The sequence below is a fragment of the Suncus etruscus genome, chromosome 10 (genome assembly GCF_024139225.1).
Source record: "Suncus etruscus isolate mSunEtr1 chromosome 10, mSunEtr1.pri.cur, whole genome shotgun sequence".
Classification (NCBI taxonomy): Eukaryota; Metazoa; Chordata; class Mammalia; order Eulipotyphla; family Soricidae; genus Suncus; species Suncus etruscus.
In genome coordinates this window covers 61,671,701-61,693,270 of record NC_064857.1, presented here as the reverse complement: position 1 = coordinate 61,693,270, position 21,570 = coordinate 61,671,701, and the positions used below count along the sequence as shown (strand labels likewise).

General features: G+C 36.8%; 1 protein-coding gene across 1 annotated transcript in view; it reads left to right on the top strand.

The window, feature by feature from the left end:
- The window catches only part of CCDC102B (coiled-coil domain containing 102B), a 217,787-nt gene that overhangs the window by 4,602 nt on the left and 191,615 nt on the right, over positions 1 to 21,570 (top strand). The window contains exon 3 of the mRNA XM_049781667.1: positions 9,134 to 9,242. Within this exon, the coding sequence (XP_049637624.1) occupies positions 9,134 to 9,242 (109 nt within the window). The remainder of the gene's footprint in view (positions 1 to 9,133; positions 9,243 to 21,570) is intronic.

Here is a 21,570-nt window from a genome sequence, read left to right as displayed (position 1 = left end):
GTTTCACATGTAGTTGTCATTCTATCAATAGGACCAGTGATCCTATATTCCTGCTTTCTACTGATTCATAGCATATCTTTCAGCCCGTGTCTTTTGTTTGAACAATAACCACTTGTTTCTGTGCATGAATCTTTGTATAAAGAGTTTATTTCTGGCAACATGGGACTTCAGTTGTAGATGCTCAAAGACTAGAAATTTGAAGCTTAGAACTGACCTGTTAGAATACACCTTCTTCCCATCTGACAGTTGATCCTAAGATCTCACCTGGGATCTCAACATGAGCCCCGCATGTATTCCATGTCTCTGTGACCTTCATGTGTGGGACCTTCTCACAACGCTCAGGGGAACATCTTTCATGTGCAAGAGACAGAGATAGCTACAGACTCGCAGAGCATCACTGGCACCACTCTTTCTGGTGGAGAATCTTTGGAAAGCTGATTAAGGGTCAGGCAAAAGGGTGTGGCTTTGCGCAATATTCAGGGATCCTTGATGAGAGCATGAACTAGGGGCCATGTTAGGGCCATTTCTGGAAGACATAATCCACTGAGACCATCTTTTCTAAATTCCTAAGAGTATCAGGCACAATTATGTGTGGAAAAGTGACCAGTTATGTGAATTAATTTGTGTGATTATTTGGTTCCTTCATGTACAGTTTAGAAAATCATTAGTATTATGTTTAACATTTGAGGTACTATAAAGTATGGCCCCCAAATCAGAAATTAATCCCTTAGTCTCTCCTCAGTTATAAGATTGAAAAAATTAAGTACTTTAAGTGTATAATTTACATATTTTATTTTTAGTAATATACACTTATGTGAAAGTTTATAATATACAATATCTAACAATTTATAATATAATAATAAAATAAAAATACATTATTTTTATTCCTACATATGTAAACATGTTTTTCAGCATATTAATATATGAGCAGTATTAATTATATAGGTAGATATTTAAGGCAATACATTATACATTTATTAATTTGTATAAACTTGTTTATATATTGGTATCACTGTATTATAAATCTACACTATATAAAATGCACATAACTGCATAATATGCTTATTTCAATTTCTGTGCTTTAAATGGATGAAAACAGTCATAAGAATGTTCACAACCCTTTCAGAAATACTGTAATAAGCTCTTTATCTCCCATTCCTAGCCTGTCATTCACCAGTTTTTCATTAGTTCCTCTGAAATTTATTTGTACTGGTAAGGCCTTTTTTTTCAGACCTTCCATGCATCATTATATGAATCGGCTGGAATAACATAAGCTTATGTGTCAGAAGAAATATTTGTTATTCCACCATCAACTACAAATTTTTTTTTGAGGAGTAGATGCATGCTCAGAATTGCTCAGGGATCACTCCTATTGATGCTTAAAGGAAACTGTGTGGATCCATGAATTGAACCTGGGTCACTGCATACAAAAAAAGTGCCTTAACCCTCATACTATTTCTCCAGCAAATCCACTGGAAAAATTGGGGGCGCACACCTAATGATCTCAGGAATTACTCATTGCTCTGAGCTCAGAAATTACTCGTAACAGACTAGGAGGACTATCAGGGTGCAGAAAATTGTACCAGGTCAGCTGCTTACTAGGCAAGTACCCTACCCACTGTGATATCTTTCCAGCCCCTCGAGTGAAAATTTTAATCTGACAATCAATATTAGTGGAAGATAAAAAAAAGCTAAAGTAACTTATTCAAACAATCAATTTTATCTGGAGCTATAATTGTAATCAGGTTCTAAAACTTAGTACTGAACAATTACGATTGACTTTGAAGCGGTGATAAATGACTCTCAAAACCATCCGTTGAGATGTTAATTCACTGGCATAAAGTTCCAGGAGCAACAGGAAATTCTGTTTTTCAGATAAAGCCCCTGATCTAGTGGAGACATGTCTGCCTTTTCCCACTCACACAGTTTACCAAGCAATAGCCTTGTCTTTTTGGAATAAATGAACAATCCCCAGTGAGTTTTCAGCCCAGGACTTTCCCAGTCAAGTTTCAGATTGTCCCCGCCCCCAAGTCTAAGTGCTAGGAAGAACCAGAGGCTTCTAGAAGGACAGAAGTTTCCACAGAGCCTTAACTTGGTCTTTCATGCACATGGCCCAGGTGTCCTGAGCAAAACCGTTGAATCTCTCTCGGAGTTGAGTTCTTGAAACTGTTCTAGTTGGATTTTGAATATGGCAGAGGTAGCACATTTTCCAGCAAGGAGGAGGAGAGGGGAGTCACAGGTTACCCAGATTCCTGTCTCAAGTCCATGACTTAATAACTTCCTGTAGGTTCCCCAGTGGAAAGAAGGAAACTCTCCTCACATCAGAGCTGATTGGGTTTGGGGGGAAGACTTTGATCTCTGTGGCTTCTGCCTGTCAGCTGCATGTGTCCTTCGGTTCTCAACAAGGCCACTAACAAGTTCTTCAGGCAACCACAGGAGCATTTTTTTCCCAAAGCTGTAAATTAGACACGATGAATCTGTACAACCTGATTCTCCCTCTGGACTCACAGCAAGTGGGTAGCTTTGAGTGGAAAAGATGGGATTGTAATGTTCCTATGTTCCCAGCTTGCTAGAAAATTTAGAAAATTCTCTCAACCAGACAGCGCTTGGATCAATCCAGCCTCCTCTATACACAGGACTACCCCATTATTAGAGTTCATTTTCAGCATGTGGAAGAATCACATATGTTGAAAATGTGCATATTTCTGCCTTTAGGAAAAGCCTTTTAAAGAAGAAAGTTTGAAGTGTGATTGGGAAACTTGACCCTCTTAGAAAGCTTTGATACTATAAGATTCTAAGGAAGGTGACGATTTTGATATATAAATTATCTGTATGCTTAAAGCTAGTTCTCAAAATGAACCATAGATGGCACCCCTCTCCCTAGAAAATGTTTGCTTTTGTGTATTTCAATGAAATATCAATTTCCTCTTTAAATTTGATTTTAAAGCATTTATCTCCTATTTAATCAAACTAGTATATTTCCATTATTAGACTTTACTTCATTAGATATAGAATTATTTTCTTAATAATAATCTTAAATGTTTGTTTTAATTTGTACAAGAAGATAAAGTTAATATATTTAGTTATTAGTGTGGGATAGAAAGACATAGATATTCATTCCTATATTAATGTTAAATAAATTTGGATACACACAGATATGTGTGTATATATGCATATAAATAAATATACCACATTTTCTTTATTTTTCTGTGAATGAACACACACACATATATGTATACATGTATATGTAATATTATATATATATATACATATATATATATATTGGCTATTAGCAATGGTTCTGTCAGGAATGTGATAATATAGAGAGATTAGAAATTTCTTCTAGATATTTATATTCTTTAGAAGTTTTATATAAATTCCCTTTTAGGTATATTTATATCTAAGATATAAAAATTTCCTTTATTTATTTCAAATATATAAATTAGAAGGAAGGATTTAGTTCTTTTTTTTTTTTTTTTTTTGTTTTTGGGCCACACCCGGTGATGCTCAGGGGTTACTCCTGGGTATGACTCCTAACTGGGGGACCATATAGGATATTAGGGATCAAACCCAGGTTTGTCCTGGGTCATTCATGTACAAGACAAACACCCTACCACTGTGCTTTCGCTCTGGATCGAGAAGATTTAGTTCTTTTATTATTTTTTGGAAATGCTCTAGTTTTCTATGATTTTTGGACTGATTCATTTATTAATTATTTATATTTTTAATAATATTTTTATTTAAGCACCATTATACATGGTTTCACTTGCTTTCTAGGCTGAGTCTTTTTTCCATGATAGACAACCTGTCCCTCTTGTCATTTTAATTACAGCCAATGTGAATGGTGGGAGGCAGTAGAACCCCATGGTATTGAGATCAAATTGTGATATTTGTATCTTCATGGCACCCAAAAAATGCTGGTAGGGGCCAGAGCAATAATATCATTAGTAGGAGGGGATTTGCCTTGCATGCAGCTGATCTTATACCCATATGGTTTTCTAAGCCTACCAGGAGTGATCCTGAGGGCAGAGCAGGAAGTAAACTCTGAGAACTGCCAGGTATGGTTCCCATATTCCCCAAAACAAAACAAACAAAACAGGATTGCTGGTATAAATAGTCCTATGTTTTATCTTTTTTTTTTTATGGATCATTAGTTCCCTTTTTTATCTTCTCTGGCTCTCCCAGAAATTATTTTCCATCTAAATAGGCTCATTTGAATATATTTGCTTCTCAGGCATATAAGATGTCAGAAGAGTATCTAGGTAAATGTCCTTTGAGGAGTCATCCTGTTCTGGTCTCCCCATTTAATAGCCTATCATTGTAGAGTCATGAGTTGACATCAAAATCTGTCATATTTTCATTAAACTAATTTTAAGTCATACTTTATCTCTTTGATCTGTAAAGTATTTTACATACATCAGTGATCTTAGTATTCTTATATAAGAACATAAAACATTTTGGCCACATCCAGCGGTGCACAGAAGTTAATCCTGGCTGCATGCTGTTGAGCTCCAGGGACCATGTGCAATGCTGGGAACTGAATCAGGTTGGCCACATGCAAGTAAAGTACCCTACCCACTGTTCTATCACTCCAGCCCCAAGAACAATATCCATTTAACTGAGTTTTATTTGCTTTTTATATTCTTAAATAATTTACAGAGAATATAATATATCTTTTAGAGTAATATTACCTTCTCTTTTCCCGTTGTTCAGATAGTTTTGTATTGTTTAAACTTTAACTGTAAATGTAACTATACAAATTAATATTTGAAATTCAAACTATAAAACATGGATCAGGGATGGGGTTCAGTGGTAAACCGACATTTTTTTATATTAGTTTCTAGAATTAATTCCTAGAACTCCCAAGATTATAATGCTAAATTATACTATATAAAAACTAAATCAGTGGATTATGCCAGAAATATTAGAATTCTAAGCTTGCCTCTTGCTGCTCAAAATTACAATTGCAATGTCCTTTATGTTTCCTTTTTATAAGTCTCCAAATTGTTTTGGAGGTCAAACTAAGAGACATCCAAGTATTATCTATTACTGCTTCTCTGACCAAATTTTGTCATTTGCGTAGTAAAATTGCATAATTTTCAGAAAATATATATAGTTATTTTATTTGATACAGATATTTAGAAATGAATAGTATTATATTTTAAATTGTTAGCAATTTTCCTTAAACTAGAATCACTGTCGATTAGTTTTATTATATTTAGGAAAATGATACCATTTTTGTTTCATGAAGTGATTGAGAAACTTATAATCTAAGCCCAGATGTGGTGCAGATGTCTCTTTAGACTATATTAATGCATAGTTAATATTAAAAGTTTTACTCATGTAGTTCTAAGTGTTCTTAAACCCACTATAAACTTCTTAAAGGAAATAGTTATCTTGTGATTTTATTAACATTTTGGAAGATTGGCAATTTATATTCTAATAATTTTATTCTAAGGTGGAAATAAATAAATAAATAATTTTATTTTAACATGGTTAGTTGTATAACTTTGGAAACATGATTTGATTAAGGTGTAGTCTAAGGTTATCATTGAATTTTCAACATGTATAATTTTGAATTTATACATTTACAAATGGAAGTTCTTCACAAGCTTTTCAATTACTTACTAAGTAGTCACCTAATTTAAAATTGAGAAAATTGCATTAATATGTTCATTATAAATACATTTAATGCATCATGATTAAATTATTTTATGATGTTTCCTTTCTGAATTTTCAGTAACTTAACAAAATACTTTCCCATATTCTTCTCATGTAATTCTAATACATTAAAGTTTTAAATATGGTTCTTTTAAAATATTTCCATTGGATTACAAACAGTGCAGCTTAAATACATTTTTACTTATATTTGCAAGTCAAAGACAATTTACTTAAATTTGTCAAATATGCATCAGCTTAAGAAACTTTAAGAATATACAAATGGGGGCCAGAGCAGTGGTGCAAATGGTCAGGCATCTGCCTTGCCACACTAGCCTAGGACAAACTGCAGATTGATCCCCCGTTCTCCCATATGGCTTCCCATATGGTCCCCCAAGCCAGGAGAGATTTTTGAGCACATAGCCAGGAGTAACCCCTGAGCGTCACCAGGTGTGGCCCCCCCCAAAAAAAAAAACAAAAAAAGAATACACAAATACTAAGTATATATTTTCGTGCACATTACCTTTTGCTTATGCTATTGTTAATAGAATCTATTAACTCTATTTTTCTTGCAACTTCAAACATAGCCACTCTAAGCAATAAAAGTAGTAAATTATGTCATGTGAGTTCTTCTATTATTTAAAATGGCCAGGTTTGCTTGTCTACCAGATCTTTTACTAAGCTTTGTCAATTTTGAATGTCAACATTTATTGATAGTAAGATTAAGAATGCGAGTTTTGGGGGCTGGCGAGGTGGCGCTAGAGGTAAGGTGTCTGCCTTGCAAGCGCTAGCCAAGAAAGATTGCGACCGTGGTTCGATCCCCCAGCGTCCCATTTGGTCCCCCAAGCCAGGGGCAATTTCTGAGCACTTAGCCAGGAGTAACCCCTGAGCATCAAACGGGTGCGGCCTGAAAAACCAAAAAAAAAAATATGAGTTTTCTGTTAATTTTTAACATATCTGCTGGGTTAATAAGAATTTCTCATTACAATGCTCAAATGAGGTTTTGGTGCCTGAGTCTTTAGAGGTTAAATGAAGCCCTCACTTGTTCTTTTAACTCCTCTGAATTTTATGGCTTGATTCATGCAAATATAATTGTGTAGCTGTTTAATGGGTTTCTTACTCATTTCATTAGATTAGACCAATCATATTTATAGTTTAATTCTATTTTGCATTCTCTTCAAAGTATCCATTGGAAGAGTTCATAGCACTAATAAACATGTAAATGGCAGATGTCTTGGATTATGCCTGCACTTTTAATCATTTTTTTTTCAATTTATGTTTGCTTTGGTTTTGGCAATGCTCATGACTAATTCCTGGCTATGTGTTCAGGAATCTCTCCTGGAGGTACACAGGGACCACCAAAAGAGAAGCTGAGGGTTGAACCTGGGTTGTCCGTTTGAGAGGCAAATGCTCTATCCAATGTATAGCTTCTGCATCTTTTAGTCTTCTGTCTACTAGAATCCTTAGGTCTTTCAAGGCACTGAATTAGATCCACTTGGATTGCTTCCTTAATTTCAGACTGAGGTCAATCTTTAACCAGAGATTCTCAGGGATTCATAATCTTTTGGTAAAACTGAGTTGGATGTGGCCCAAGACATGTCTTTGGGGGAAGAGATTGTAATCGAAGTCCAGCACATAATCTCTTTCAGTAAATACCAAAAATACAAAAGCACAAGTTCACCACCATGTTTCTCATTTGTGGTCCCCTTGGTGCTTCCTTGGCCTGTGCTACTGATGCCAGATTGATTTTGACTTTTATTGCCAATACACTGTGAGTAAAAATCTCACAATATGTACATTCACCACTACAGGACAACTAACACTGTTTTCTAGTTTCTTGTGTGTTTTATTCCCATCAATCTAACCTCTACCCACAAACTGCAATTGCTGATGGTACATCTGCCCACTACTAACTGATGCCAAGTCTCCTTATTGAGGTCACAGTATGCCCCCTTCTACAAGAACCTTGGCTATCCCAGATCTCAGAACTCAGAAACCAACACACACTATTCAGTGCCTTGAGAGGACAGTGATGCCATTTTCCCAGTGGCTTTGAGGGGGCTGCGCGAGGAGGCACAACAGGACTGCTGTGAAGTGTGTGTGTGTGTGTGTGTGTGTGTGTGTGTGTGTGTGTGTGTGTGTGTGTGCGCGCGCGCGCGCGTGCATGCGTGCGTGAGCTCAGGTGCACAGAGGAAAATTCCCAGTAATGAGCAAGACCTAACATTAGTAAGGGGCCCAACAACACAAGTTTCCAGATCTCTTGACCTACCATTTCTACTAACATCCCTTGTGGATGGGAAGGCAACTGCAAGGAGTGAGGAACAAAAGAAGGATTAAGCAGATAGCAACCTAAGGTATTCCGCAAGGCTGCATTGGCAAAGACCAAAATGCACTAATCACATCAGAAACCCACAGTCATTTTTCTTGCTTTGAGCTCCTAGAATTGCGGGTAAAGAAAATTAGCCGGGATTCTGCTGTGAAAAGAGCAGATATGAAGCCTTCAGAGTACCCCTTACAGAGTGTACCTGTTTGGTTCCCTGTTTCTCCCAGACATCAGCAAATGTGATTTTGGTATCTCTGCTGATATGATCATGGTAACCCCCCATGGACCACAGCCACGTGTATGACAGCAAATGTGGGACCCATATATACTGCAACAACCACAAAAGAGAGGAGAGAAAGGACCACCAGATATCTTGTTTTATCACATTTTCTACACAAGGAGGCTTAAGTCTAGTGAAATAATTCCAATAAAGAGCCCAGTGAAAATGTGATATTAAAACACAATTGTGACGTCTTTTTAGCAGTCATATTTGTGCCCAATAAATGATTAACTTTTTAATATGCTATGCAGGCTATTTGATCTTTTCTTTCACATAAATAATTCTTCACTCCTTTATAGTCAGGATGTAAAATTTGGGTAAAGCTGCATTTAAATGAAAAAAAAAAAATTGGCCCGGAAAGAGGGTACAGTAGGAAAGGTGTTTGGCAGGCATCTGACATGGGTACATTCTTCAGCCCTGCACATATTCTCTGACCTATTCTAGAAATGGTTCAAGAGCACCGAGAAAGGAGGAAGACATGAGCACATGTAGGTGTGCCCTAGACCACCACATTTCTCTCAAAATTAGAAACATATTTTCTTCTTAGGGCATAATATGAATAAGAAACTCTGGGGGGAAATGCATGCATAATACAGGAGAAAGTAGGCAGAAAGTCAATTATTTTGACATTAGCAAAGTCAAATTAAATGTGTTTAACCTACTGTAAAGCTAATTGACACAATAATAAATTAAACCAAGTTCTATTCGATAATTGCAATTTTTAATTAGCTGAAAACATTTTTCTGTCATAATAATTCTATGCAAATATCAAAAACTGGCAAAATAGAAATATTTCTTACTACTTTGATATTTGCTATTGAATCATAAGTTCCTTCTAAGTCATGTGTCCTTTCTATACTTACTTTGCTTAGGATGCGCTCATTGATGGAAAGAAAATTGGAATGCTTGGAGTCAGCTTTGTCTAGATGGAAACAGAAATATGAAGAGCTAAAAGAATCAAAGCTAAAAAACATGAAAGAGGTAAGGAGGCAGGTGGTTAGAGGAAGAAATCAATGCTCAAAGGTAAGAGCAAAAGAGAGAAGAATTTCAATGCTTTCTTATTTCAATTTATGCCAAAAGGAGGTTTATTAGGGCACAAAACTCATGTTCTCAATAGTATACTTTTAGTCATTAATTATCAATAATATTGCCTTTAGGTTTCCCTTTTCTATTTTAATTGGTTAAATGCTTTCAGGAACCCTTCCCATGATTCATCAATACACATTTACTATTTATTTTATGTATTTAGTGTATTAAAACTTTGTGCCATGTAAGTCTATGGGAATAAGATAATGACCATATCATATGGTTGTGGCATAAAAGAACCCTCCTTTATTCACTGTTGGAGGAAATGATGTATGTTGAACTCAATCTCTGCAAAACAGTACAAAGATTCCTCATAAAGAAAAAAGAGAAAAGAAAGGAAAATAAAAAATAATCAAAGAATCAGAGAGGCAAAGAACAAGTAGGGTACTTGCCTAACATGCAGCTAACATGGGTTTATCACTGGCATCACATATGGTTCCCCAAGTTCTGCCACAAGTTATCACTGAGTACAGAGCCAGGAATAAATCCTCAAGTTAACCCTGAGTTAAATGTGACTCAAAAATTCCAAATAAACAAAATTCAGAATAGAACTTTCACATTGTCACATGTTTTCACATTTTAGCATTCATTTTAAGCAAACAAAGGCACTAATTTGAATAGATAGGTGTGCATCTATGTATATTGCAGTGCTTAGCCATGAAATGAAGCCAGCTGAATGTTCACTGGCATAGAGCAGATATAGAAACTATGGCACATACGAAGACAGATAAATACTATGCTACTATATAAGATTGAATCTCATAATTCACCACAACTTGGAGAGAGTGGTGTTAATTAATTCATTAATAACTTGGATAATGATAAGTGAAACAAGTCAGAGTGAGAAGGACAAATACTGGAGGATCTATACTGTACAGAGAAACAAAACAAGAGAGCAGATAGTATTGATTCATGACAAACACGGCCTTGGTTTATAAAACTGAGGAGACTTAAAATTGAACTTCTGGTAACAGAAAGGGATAGGAGAGTGTTTTGGGGGTGAGGTGAAGTAATTGCAACCATCAAAACAACGAACTTTAGCATTATTGTAATCATGTTACCTAAACTTATAATAATTCTGAGTAAAAGGAATCAGTAAAGAAAAATATCGACCAGAAATCACTAGCTCATTTGTCTCCAATGAGTTCCCATTTAATTGCTGTGTATTAAATATGCTTATGCCAATGGGTGAACACAGGCACAGGCTATCTGCATACGGCTGTCTAAAAAACTGGTGTCTACATCAATGCTCTAATCACATCTTTTTTGTTTGTTGGTTGGTTGGTTTTGGAGCCACATCCGGGGACGTTCAGGGTTTACTCTTTGCTATGCTCTCAGAAATCACTCTTGACTTGGGGGACCATGGGGGACTCTGGGGATCGAATCGAGATCCATCCTGAGCAGCCACGTGGAAGGCAAACGCCCTACCTCTGTACTATCACTCCGGCCCCGGTCTGATCACATCTTACATACAAAACACTCTTCCTTCCTTTGCTAAAATAAAAGTTGGCAGGCCATTAGTCCTCTGTTTAGGAATTCCATAGAAATGGTTCAGCTCAGTGCTTCGAGAGTGAGTGAACCATTGACTGAATTTGACTGAAGTCATAGGAGGGACTGTTTGAGAGGTCACGTTGCTAGGCTACTCCTTACTTTGGGCCCTTCTGCAGACATCCCGGGATACTCCTTACAGCTGAACAATCTGTATACCCCCAGGATGTTTCTTACTTCTTAATCTTCTTTAAATGTCCCAGAACGCTCCTTACTTTGGACCTTCTGAGGACTCTCTAGGGCTAGGCTAAGAATGAGAAGTAGTGCTGTATTCAAACTTAGGTTTAAACACAGCAGCTATCTAAGAGGACTAGGACTCCGAGAAGAGCCTGCTCTGGTACTCTCCTAAGCAAGTATTCATTGTTTAAGGACAATTAATAGTTGAAAGGTAATTACTTTGATAGTCACAACGGGTTAATACTGAGTGTCTCTAGGAAGAGATACATTTCTCAGTCATGGATAAATTAGATATTGAAGATTTAATGCGTAATGTACCTTTTTGAATTCTTACTAGATTATTAGAGATTGTGGTTCTAGTTTAAATTTTGAATGATAGGGTGATAAACACAGTAAATAGGTTTCTGTGTCTCATAAAATGTACCTTTTATGATATATAATTATACATCATATAAATCTATAAGTATATATAAATATATGTGTGTGTGTCTGGGAGCCATAACATTTATGGATATCCATAACTCAATAACATATTTATTGAAGTGGTCATTGAATATAATTATTAAGGTGTGAATATTGACATGAAATTAATGTTTTACAGGAAAGGAAACTCAAAGTGAAGAAATCCTATTATAGTTTGTATGTATATACCTTATAATATAATAATTAAAAAAGAAGCATGCATTTGCTGTATGTGACCACGAGTGGGCAGTACAAACTTGCTAATGGCATATAGTCTACTGCTTTTTATTCAAGTCATTTAACACATTCAGCACTTTTTTTTTAAAATTATGACTGAGAGTTTCATTTATAAAATGATAGGTCTATTTTTAATAGCTAAATGTATTTTACCAAAGATGAAATTTTTGTATCAAAGGGAAAAGGTCCATTTTATTTGCCAATGCTTTTTATATGTGAGAAAAATGAAAAATAAAAACAATATAGCACTACAGAATGTACATTGTACCTTTATGTTGTTTCTGACTATAAATACAGATGGAATGCTTTTAATATGTTAAATTATTATAGTTTTTTGGAACATGGAAAAACTCAATTTTGTAGAAGATACATTCAACTAAATTTATGAAAGTATGTTGCAATTTGATCAAAGACAAATTTGGGCAATACATAAAAAGAACAATAAATAGAGGCTGGAGAGATAGTATGGAGGTAAGGCATTTGCTTTGCTTGCAGAAGGACCGTGATTCAAATCCCGACATCCCATATGGTCCCCCGAGCTTGCCAGGAGCAATTTCTGATCATAGAGCCAGGAGTAACCCCTGAGCACTGCTGAATGTGACCCTAAAACAAAAAAACAAAAACAAACAAAAAAACAATAAATAATGAAAATGCATTATAAGATAATAAAATTGAGCTATGTTTATATGTGATTAATACACATATTCCACTTCCTAAAATTACATCGAACCTTTCTGAAGAGAAGTGACATGCATATTTCTATTTAAGAAGCTTTATTTATTTTTCTTTACTTTTTTTGTGTGTGATTTTTGAGCACACGTGGCAGTGCTCAGGAGTTAATTATGGCTCAGTGCTCAAAAATTACTCCTGGCAGTGCTCAAGGGAACACTGGGATGCCAGGAATCTAACCCAGGTAGGCGGCATGCAAATGAAACACCCTCCCCATTGTGCCATTGCTCCGCCCCTAAGATGTGATATGTAGATTTAAAAAGAAAATTTTTAGCTTGAAAAAAATAGCACAGGTATAAGGTGCTTTTCAGGTATGTGGTTGACCCATTTCAATTCCTGACACCTCATATGTTTCCCTGAACACTGTCAGGAGTGACCGCTCAGTGCAGTGCCAGAAATAAAAGTTATACTGAGCCATCCTACCAGAAGTAAAACCAACATTTTACATAATTTATAATTTATAAATGTATAGTGTGTAAATACATTTAAGAACTGAATAATAATATTTAACTAATATTTTAAGTTTTTTTGAGCACTTTGGGATAACTTACAACAGAATAAGAAAATTGCATATTACAAAATGCATATTAGAAATGGCATTGGAGAGTAATTAGAAGTGTAAATAGTCAAAGTATTGATATAATTGATAGGTTGGAAAAGTTGTATCAGTATACAGCTTTGAAGTATCACATAATTTCGTTCTTACTCTTCAAAATTCTGAAAACCTTTACTTTCCCTATAGCTCTTTATCTATAAATGTTTTTGGAAACAACTATAATTCTTTTTGAGGTGCCTGAAACTCTTAGATTATAAGTAAGAACATGCCGAGCAAAAACTGGAAAATGGAAAATTAACAATTTTAAGAGTTGGAAACAGATGTGCTCAATGGACCAAAATTTTTAAAAACATAATTGAAAGTCTGGTGTATTTTATAGACAACTTATTCTCAAGTCACTGACATCTAGAGAAAAATAAATACTATTTAGTTATAAAATTAATAAGAACTCGGGGCCGGGCGGTGGCGCTGGAGGTAAGGTGACTGCCTTGCCTGCGCTAGCCTAGGACAGACCGCGGTTCGATCCCCTGGCATCCCATATGGTCCCCCAAGAAGCCAGGAGCAACTTCTGAGCGCATAGCCAGGAGTAACCCCTGAGCGTCACAGGGTGTGGCCCAAAAACCAAAAAAAAAAAAAAAAAAAAAAAAAAAAATTAATAAGAACTCAAAAAGTGCAACCAAAACAATTAGAAGGAAAGATGGTATTAAAAATGTATTTCCTGGAGCCAGAGAGTTAGCACAGCAGGTAGGGCACTTGCCTTGCATGTACAGACCTAGGTTCAATCCCCAGCAGCCCATATAGTCCTTCCAGTCTGCTAGAAGAAATTTCTGAGCACAGATCCAGGAGTAACACCTGAGTGCAGTTGGGTTTAGCCCAACAAACAAAAGAATTTTGTTTAAGAAATGTGTTCCTTGGATGATTTCAGTATTTTTTTTAGCTTTCCCTATTCAAGTTTGTAAATACTGATTTGGAATTAAATTATGAATTTTATCAATTTAATTAATAAATAAATTATATATAAATTATAAATAAATTATAAAATTTATTTTAATGAGATCTTGTGATCTGGAGAAATCAGCTGTGTAATATAAGTAATAGAATTAGAAGTTTTTTTGGTTCTTGTTTTACCAATAAAAGATATCCTTTCACTAGAGATATTCACAGAGAATACTGCTAGCATTTAAAAGCCATCGTTAAGCTGAAAAATGAAACAGAACTCTTAATATTTTCTTTAATTTTTGTCCTTTGCTCTATTACTTTATAAGTGATTCTATTAAAATTTCTTTCTAATTTTCTATGATAGTAATCCTTACCAGTTCTTATTTACAGACTTCTTTGTAAATATTTTTGTTACCTATTTCTAAAGACCCAGAATCACGAGTTTTTTGATTGATACTATCGCTGAAATTGAAGGTTCATCTCAAATATTTACAAGAAATCTTTCTGATTTTAGTAAATCAGAGACTTATGAATGCCATGAAGTTAAAGTTTACATGGATATGAAAACAGCCTAATGCCTATAGTCCCAGCACTATGAAGATCTTAGACTTAGTAGTTAAGGTTGAAGTAGTTTATTTCAACTGTGCTTTTGTGCATGACTTGAAGACATTTTTTTTTCTGTAGAAATGGCCCAAAATATTGCTGTGTCTTCTTTGATCTCATTGCAAACTCTGGATCACACCTTCTCTGGTCCTTCGCAGACTTCATTCACTCAGGGAAGAGCCTGATTGGCTACTCTTGATCCCACTTTCTAAGGCTTCTACCCTCTTTGTACTCTTGGGTATCTTCACACTGAAGTGGCTTCCCTGTTACTGAACTGTCAGGCCAGTTAATTTGGAAGTTCTGAGAAATTCATCCAGTTTCACACACCTGGTTAAGTTAAGTTGGCCCTCGGGTATGAGATGAGCTTTGTCTCTGCAAAGTCTCCAACAGAATGAAGACAGAAACAAGGCTCTACTAAATTCACCCCTCTGGCAAGAGAAGCATAAGCTTCCGAAGAAAAAGGTCTGTGGAAACCAGATGTCTTGCCATTTATTTGAGCTGTACTGCTGCTTTAACATGTGAAAGGATCCAGTTGATATTTCAGAAATCTATACCACCTTTGGGGAGTGAGAGGTGAGTGGGGAGGTGACTTCAAATGGGAAAAGGCTCCAAGAGCAGGTCAAAGTGTATTGGGTATTTCCCACCTACTGGGATCCTGTAATCCAGGAAACACCATCACTCATTTCCAGAGATGCAAATTCTGGAAACTCGATGTTTGTGCAGTTAATTTTCTGCTATCCTAGACTCTGATAAGAGGTAATCAGACTTAACTGGTGACAATAATCCCTACTTTAAATGAATGGCATCTGGAGCTGGAGAGATAGCATGGAGATAGGGCATTTGCTTTGCATGCAAGGTGGTTCGAATCCCGGCATCCTGTATGGTCCCCCGTGCCTGCCAGGGACGATTTTTGAGCATAGAGCCAGGAGTAACTTCTGAGTGCTGCCGGGTGGGACACCAAAACAAAACAAAACAAAACAAAAAAAAAGATAAATGCCATCAGAAAGTGAAAACTTTCTGAAGCTGTTATTTTTTTTTTGTTTTTATTTTTTGTTCTGCTTTGTTTAGCTTTGCTTTGGGCTACACCAGCAATGTTCAGGGGTTACTCCTGGCTTTGCACTCAGAAATTACTTCTGGCAAGCTCTGGGGACCATATGGGATGGTGGGGATCAAACAGGGGTCGGCCACATTCAAGACAAAATGCCCTACCCTCTGTGCAATTGAGGAAAAATAATTTTTTGTCATTTTTTTTTTTGCTACACTCAGTGGGGCTCAGGAGTTACTCCTGGCTCTGCACTCAAAAATCACTTCTGACAGGCTCATGACCATATGGCATTCTGGGAATCCAATCCGAATCATCCATGTGCAAGGCAAATTATGCTGTGCTCTAGCTGCAGCCTCTGCGAAGCAGTTTTGACTCAAAAATAGCAGACAGTGGGCTCAGGAGTCCTGGTGCTGCCTTTTATGAACGTGATGCTGTTAATTTGATCCTGACACCCCCACTTGCCAAGTAGAAGTCTGGTGGTGTTCTTTGCCTTGTAAGATCACAATGTCTCCAAAAAACCTGTTCTTTCTTTGACAGCCAAATATGAGTGACCTTGGAATTGCTACTACTACTGTGGGCTTCACAGTAACAAGGCAAAGCAAGGGGATATAAATATTAAAATCAAGAGACTATAGGGCTTGAAGCCAGAGTACAGCAGGCAGCACACTTACCCTACATGCTACTGACCTGGGTCTGATCCCTGGCAACATATATGGTCCCCCCATCCCCAGTCTGCCAGGAGTGATTCCTGAGCACAGAGCCAGGAGTAAACACTGAGTCCTACCCGATGTGGCCCCAAAACAAAACAGAAGAGAAAATAATAATGAGGCAAGAAAATAACTTTGGAGTCCAGACCAGGCACATTTGCTTTTCCTAAGTTTGTGTTTTAAAATAGTTGAATCCAGTGCCCTGTTACCAATTATTCTGCTGTTTCATCAAAATTAGTCCTAGTGATGCCCAGGGACTATCTGGGGTGTGTGTGTGGGGTAAGGGGCATTGAACCATAGTCAGTCCTATTTATAAAGCCTAGCCTGCTCTACAACCTTGTTGACCCCAACCTAGTTAGTGGTTGTTTCTAGAAGTCATGGATTGTGATTAGTGTTGTCCCAAAGAGGAATATACGTCGTTGAGGTCCTTATTTTAATTACTTTGAGAGCCTATGCAGGAGTGGGGTTGCTACATAATATGGTCATTCTACATTTGAGGCCTTATTTTAGTGTTTGCACAAACTGTGGCTACCAGACTCTTATTTCTCCCCATTCTTATCTGCACATACCTTTATATATTTATCAACATCCATGTATAAATGATAGAATGTTGCATTGTAAATTTTATTTTATACAGGCATGTTGTGACACACCACTATGCTTTGGGGATTTGGAATATCTTGCCGATTAGTGATGCTGTGGCTGTGAAAATGGACATTGGTGAAACTGGTATTTTCACTTCACATTTGGTTTTGTGGTCACACCCCACAATTGCTTCTGGCTGTATATGCAGGAAATACTCCTGGCAGTGCTCAAGGGACCATCTGTGGTTTGGGGATCTAAACTCATTTGATTATTTGCAGGTCAAAGGTCTGACCAACTATACTCTTGCTGTTTTCTATTAACTCCTGTTTTCTTGCTAGGCCTACACCATTTGCTTGAAATGGAAGCTGGGAATCTATTCAAGAAGAATATTCAGAACCTGTCTCCTTGACTCGGTCAAAGTGTCAAACAATATTTTTATTTTCTGGAATTGTCGAATTAACAAGGGCCTGAGAAATCATCCTGCTAGGACTAATAATGACAGGCTTTGAGTTGAGGGACAGAATCCATCACAGACTCCTTTTCTTCTTTCGACAGAATGCTTAGTTGATTATATGCAAATGAGAGTTTAGTCTATTAACAAGAATCAAATATTCTTTTTAGATACTTACCACACCTTCTTATTTTCCCCCACTAAAACCTCTCAGTCTTACAGAAGAAAGGAGGAGATGTTTTCATTTCTATGTGGAATTCTTAACCCCCAAAATGAAATTCTTTGCCTGGCATGAAATATATTTTTTCATTTTCCATTTTGATTGCCTTTTGACTGTCAAGGTTGCCAATACTACTTGTGCCTTTTGAATTACAAAATAAGCTTCTATGAGGAACAGAGTTGAAAAATGAAGAGGGTTTGAACTCCTCTTAGATTCTTAGGACGTCAGAACCAAATATATTATGAATTATAATACAGCCATCTTGTTCTTCATATCTATACTGTCTTAACGAAGAACATAGTTTACTTCAGGTAACAGGTGTTAATTTCTGACTTTCATAACTACAAGATTCTCTATAAATAATAACCACTGTCAAAGAATACAGTATAAAATAAAGTAACCAATAAAAATGAGAAAATTTGGGACTGAAGCCATAGTACAACACTTGACTTACATGTGGCCAAACAGACATCAATCCCTGGCACCCCATGTAATATTCTGAACCCCACTAAGAGTGATTCTTGAGTACAGAACCAGGAGTTCATACCTGAGTTGTTCATCTGCAGACACTAAGACTCTTTTCAGTTCTCAGCTGCTGTAACTAATGCTGCGATTCAGGCCAAATGTGGAGGTGAATGCATCTCCATGAATCAGAGATTCTATAGGCAAGTTTCCAATCTCTTTCATTCCTTATACTTTAGGATAATTTTGGACTCACAGAATGATTTGAGGAAAAAGTGAGGCAATTGACAGCTGTCCCTTGCACTTTTCATCCTGATAGCAAGTTTTGTCAACAAGACTCAGCAGAACACTGTTTCCTTTGAACCAAGGAAAAACCTACATTATCACATCTGAATAGCCCAAAACCATAATTTATCTTGGGGATCACTCTACAATGTCTGTGTTTAGATTAATATAGAATGACCTGGATCTATCATCATGGTATCAGACTAGGAATTTTCAGTGATCTAAACATATCTGTGATCTAGTCAGCTTTTAACTATCCGAAAAAGACCTTTTTGTTAATTTCCCAATTCTTGGCAACCCTTGAAATATTCTGAGTAAGGGAGGTTTTATCCCAGAGTGCTCATATATCTTGGGGCCATGAACATACCAGTAGTCCCAGTTCACATAACAGAATGGCTGTTTAGGTGCAGAGGACAAGAAAAAGGTGCTCTGCCCAGTACATCTCTGAACCCCAAGATCAACCTAACAGTGCTCAGAAGACCATGTGGTAGCAGAAATCCAATTCAGAACTCTGTGTATGTAAGGCTGCCAGGCATCTGCCCCAACCATTTGCACAACTTCCTCACCCTTTACCCTGTACTCCTACTTCCAATGAACCTTTTTACTTATAATCTATACTTTTTTATTTTTAATCTATATTTGCCTACATTGAAGGATGATACATTTGCAATGATAGAGTAAGTGGCCTTTTTCTTGTTGGCTTATTTCACTGAGGAACATGTCCTTCAGTTTCTTCCCCATCTTCTTGATGCTGAGAACACACTTGTCTTAGTGCTGAGTCACAGTCACTGTCTGGATGGATCACACAATCTATCTATTCATCATCTTGAAGCTTTGCTTGTTTGCTTCTGTTTTGGCAGGTGTGAATGAGGAAACAGAAACACCCTTGTGCAGGTTTTTGTGAGCTTTCAATCTCTGTGTTATTATGCTCTGCTATACAAAATTGGTCCTAGATTATTTCTTAGGTCACTGGCCATCAACGGGCTAGCAGCATTGGAATGAGGCATGGTCAAGATTACATGCGGAAGTTTTACAGGTTACATGGACGGAACTAGTCTGAGCTGTTTAAATGCGCTATGGATACAGCAAAGACACCCCCTCTCATCTGTTCCAGCATTTTCACCCCAAGTTTAGGCTTCTCTTCTGCTACAGTTTTTCAAAGAGATTGTGAGAGAATCAAGGAGGCACAAATAGCATCCTGAAACAGAGCACATGCTTCAAAATAAGGCTTTGAATGTATAATTGTCACTTGAGGCAATTTTCCTTTCTAATGTGGTGCTGAAGTTGTGATCAAAGGCGGTGGAAGACATAATTCCATATTACATTAAAACATCCTGTCATGTATACAAAATGAGGCACTGATGGAATCTGATGAGGGTTCACAGGAAGATAGCGTAAATATTATTAAAAAGTAGTAAATAATACTTCAACACAGTTGTCCTGAATACTGAATTGGTGAACCCATTATAGTCACCTAAATCAAATCAAATATGTATGTATATATATCCAGGTCTGGAGATATTAATTTATATGGATTTATTTGGCTAGGAGTGCTTCTCAAAAATACAAGGTTTATGAGAATAGAAGCCTATTCAAATGCATAATAATCAAGATTTGTCCCCTAAAGCATTAGATCCCAGATCTAATTTGCTTTTCTAAGTCATTAGATCCCAGAGTTGGGGATGGGGGCCCAAATCTCCCCAAACCAAGTATGCACATTGATTTTTATACATTCCATAACTTGGCCTTGGAGCCTAGATTTTTGGCTTAAGCATTATTTTGTGTGTGTGTGTGTGTGTGTGTATGTGTGTGTATGTGTGTGCGGGTGTGTGTGTGTGCATATGATTATTTTTGCATGTCATTCACACTTGAGTCAGGACCCTGAGAGAAGTGGGCTGGGCTGCATCAAAGGAGATGAAGGTCTGGGAAGAATCAAGGTCCCCCTGCCTGACTCTGACTCCTACACTAATGATCCCCTTAGACTCAAACCAGACTGGGCTCCTCCTAACCCTGATCCTGTGATATTCAGGCTGAAACTCCACCCTCAGTTTCTTGCCTAGTCAGGCCTTTCTCCCTTACAGAACTCACATCTCCAGCTCTACTTGGTTCTCTCGTTGCTGATATCAGAGCTTTACTTATCAAAAGAGCCAAATCCTAGTTATAAGTATCTATGTAGAAAGAAATTGATATTATAATTTTAAAATATATGGAAAATTTTATATATAGACATAACATACATCATATATAAGTAAAATGTACACATATAATATCTAAGTGGATATTATATATGGTGAAGGAAAGCATCTACAAGTTTGGGGAAAGACCTGCAGTAAATATATCTGGATAAAATTGTCATATTGATACTATCTAAGTCTGGATAAAATGGACATATTAATAATATCTAGTGGATATTATATATATAGTGAAGGAAAGGATATATAAGTGTGGGGAAGGAAATTAAGTAAATATATCTGGATAAAATTCAGACATTTTTAGTGTGGCTGGGAAGACATAGTACAGAAGTTAAGACTTATGCATTGTACGTGGGCCACCTGGGTTTGATCCTAAAACCTGATGGTCCCTAGAGCATTTGGGGTGTTCAGTCCTGTGGTTTGCTGAGCACTTTCAAGGTATCAGGGTGATTCCCAAAAATGCAGATTCAGGGAAGCACAACACCTTCAGGTGATTGCATAGAAACATTTACCAGAGTAGCGGAGAACTGTTGGAGGGAATCCTGTCCTCTGAGACTCCGGACTTGTGAATCTCCATTCTCCAATACAGAAAAGTTGATATATTAGACAGAATTTTTATATAGAGTCAATGTGTATGTATATATATACACAGTGATTTCATGCTATGTTAGATCATTAATATAAAAAACATATACACTATATATTTTCTTTTTCGGTCAATTGTATTATTAACCCAGAAAATTCTACATGTGCTCTTCATTAGTAATATCAATTTTATTACTGAAGGAAACATCCAACATCATTTAGGTTACTTTAAATCATTGTCATGACATTACTTTAAATCATTGGCATGACATAAAATTGTTGACAAAAAAAGATGTTACTCAACAAAATATGCATACGTACGTTGGTAAAAATCTTTGGACGGGGCCGGGAAGGTGGCGCTAGAGGTAAGGTGTCTGCCTTGCAACCGTTAGCGTAGGACGGGCCGCGGTTCGATCCCCTGGTGTCCCATATGGTCCCCC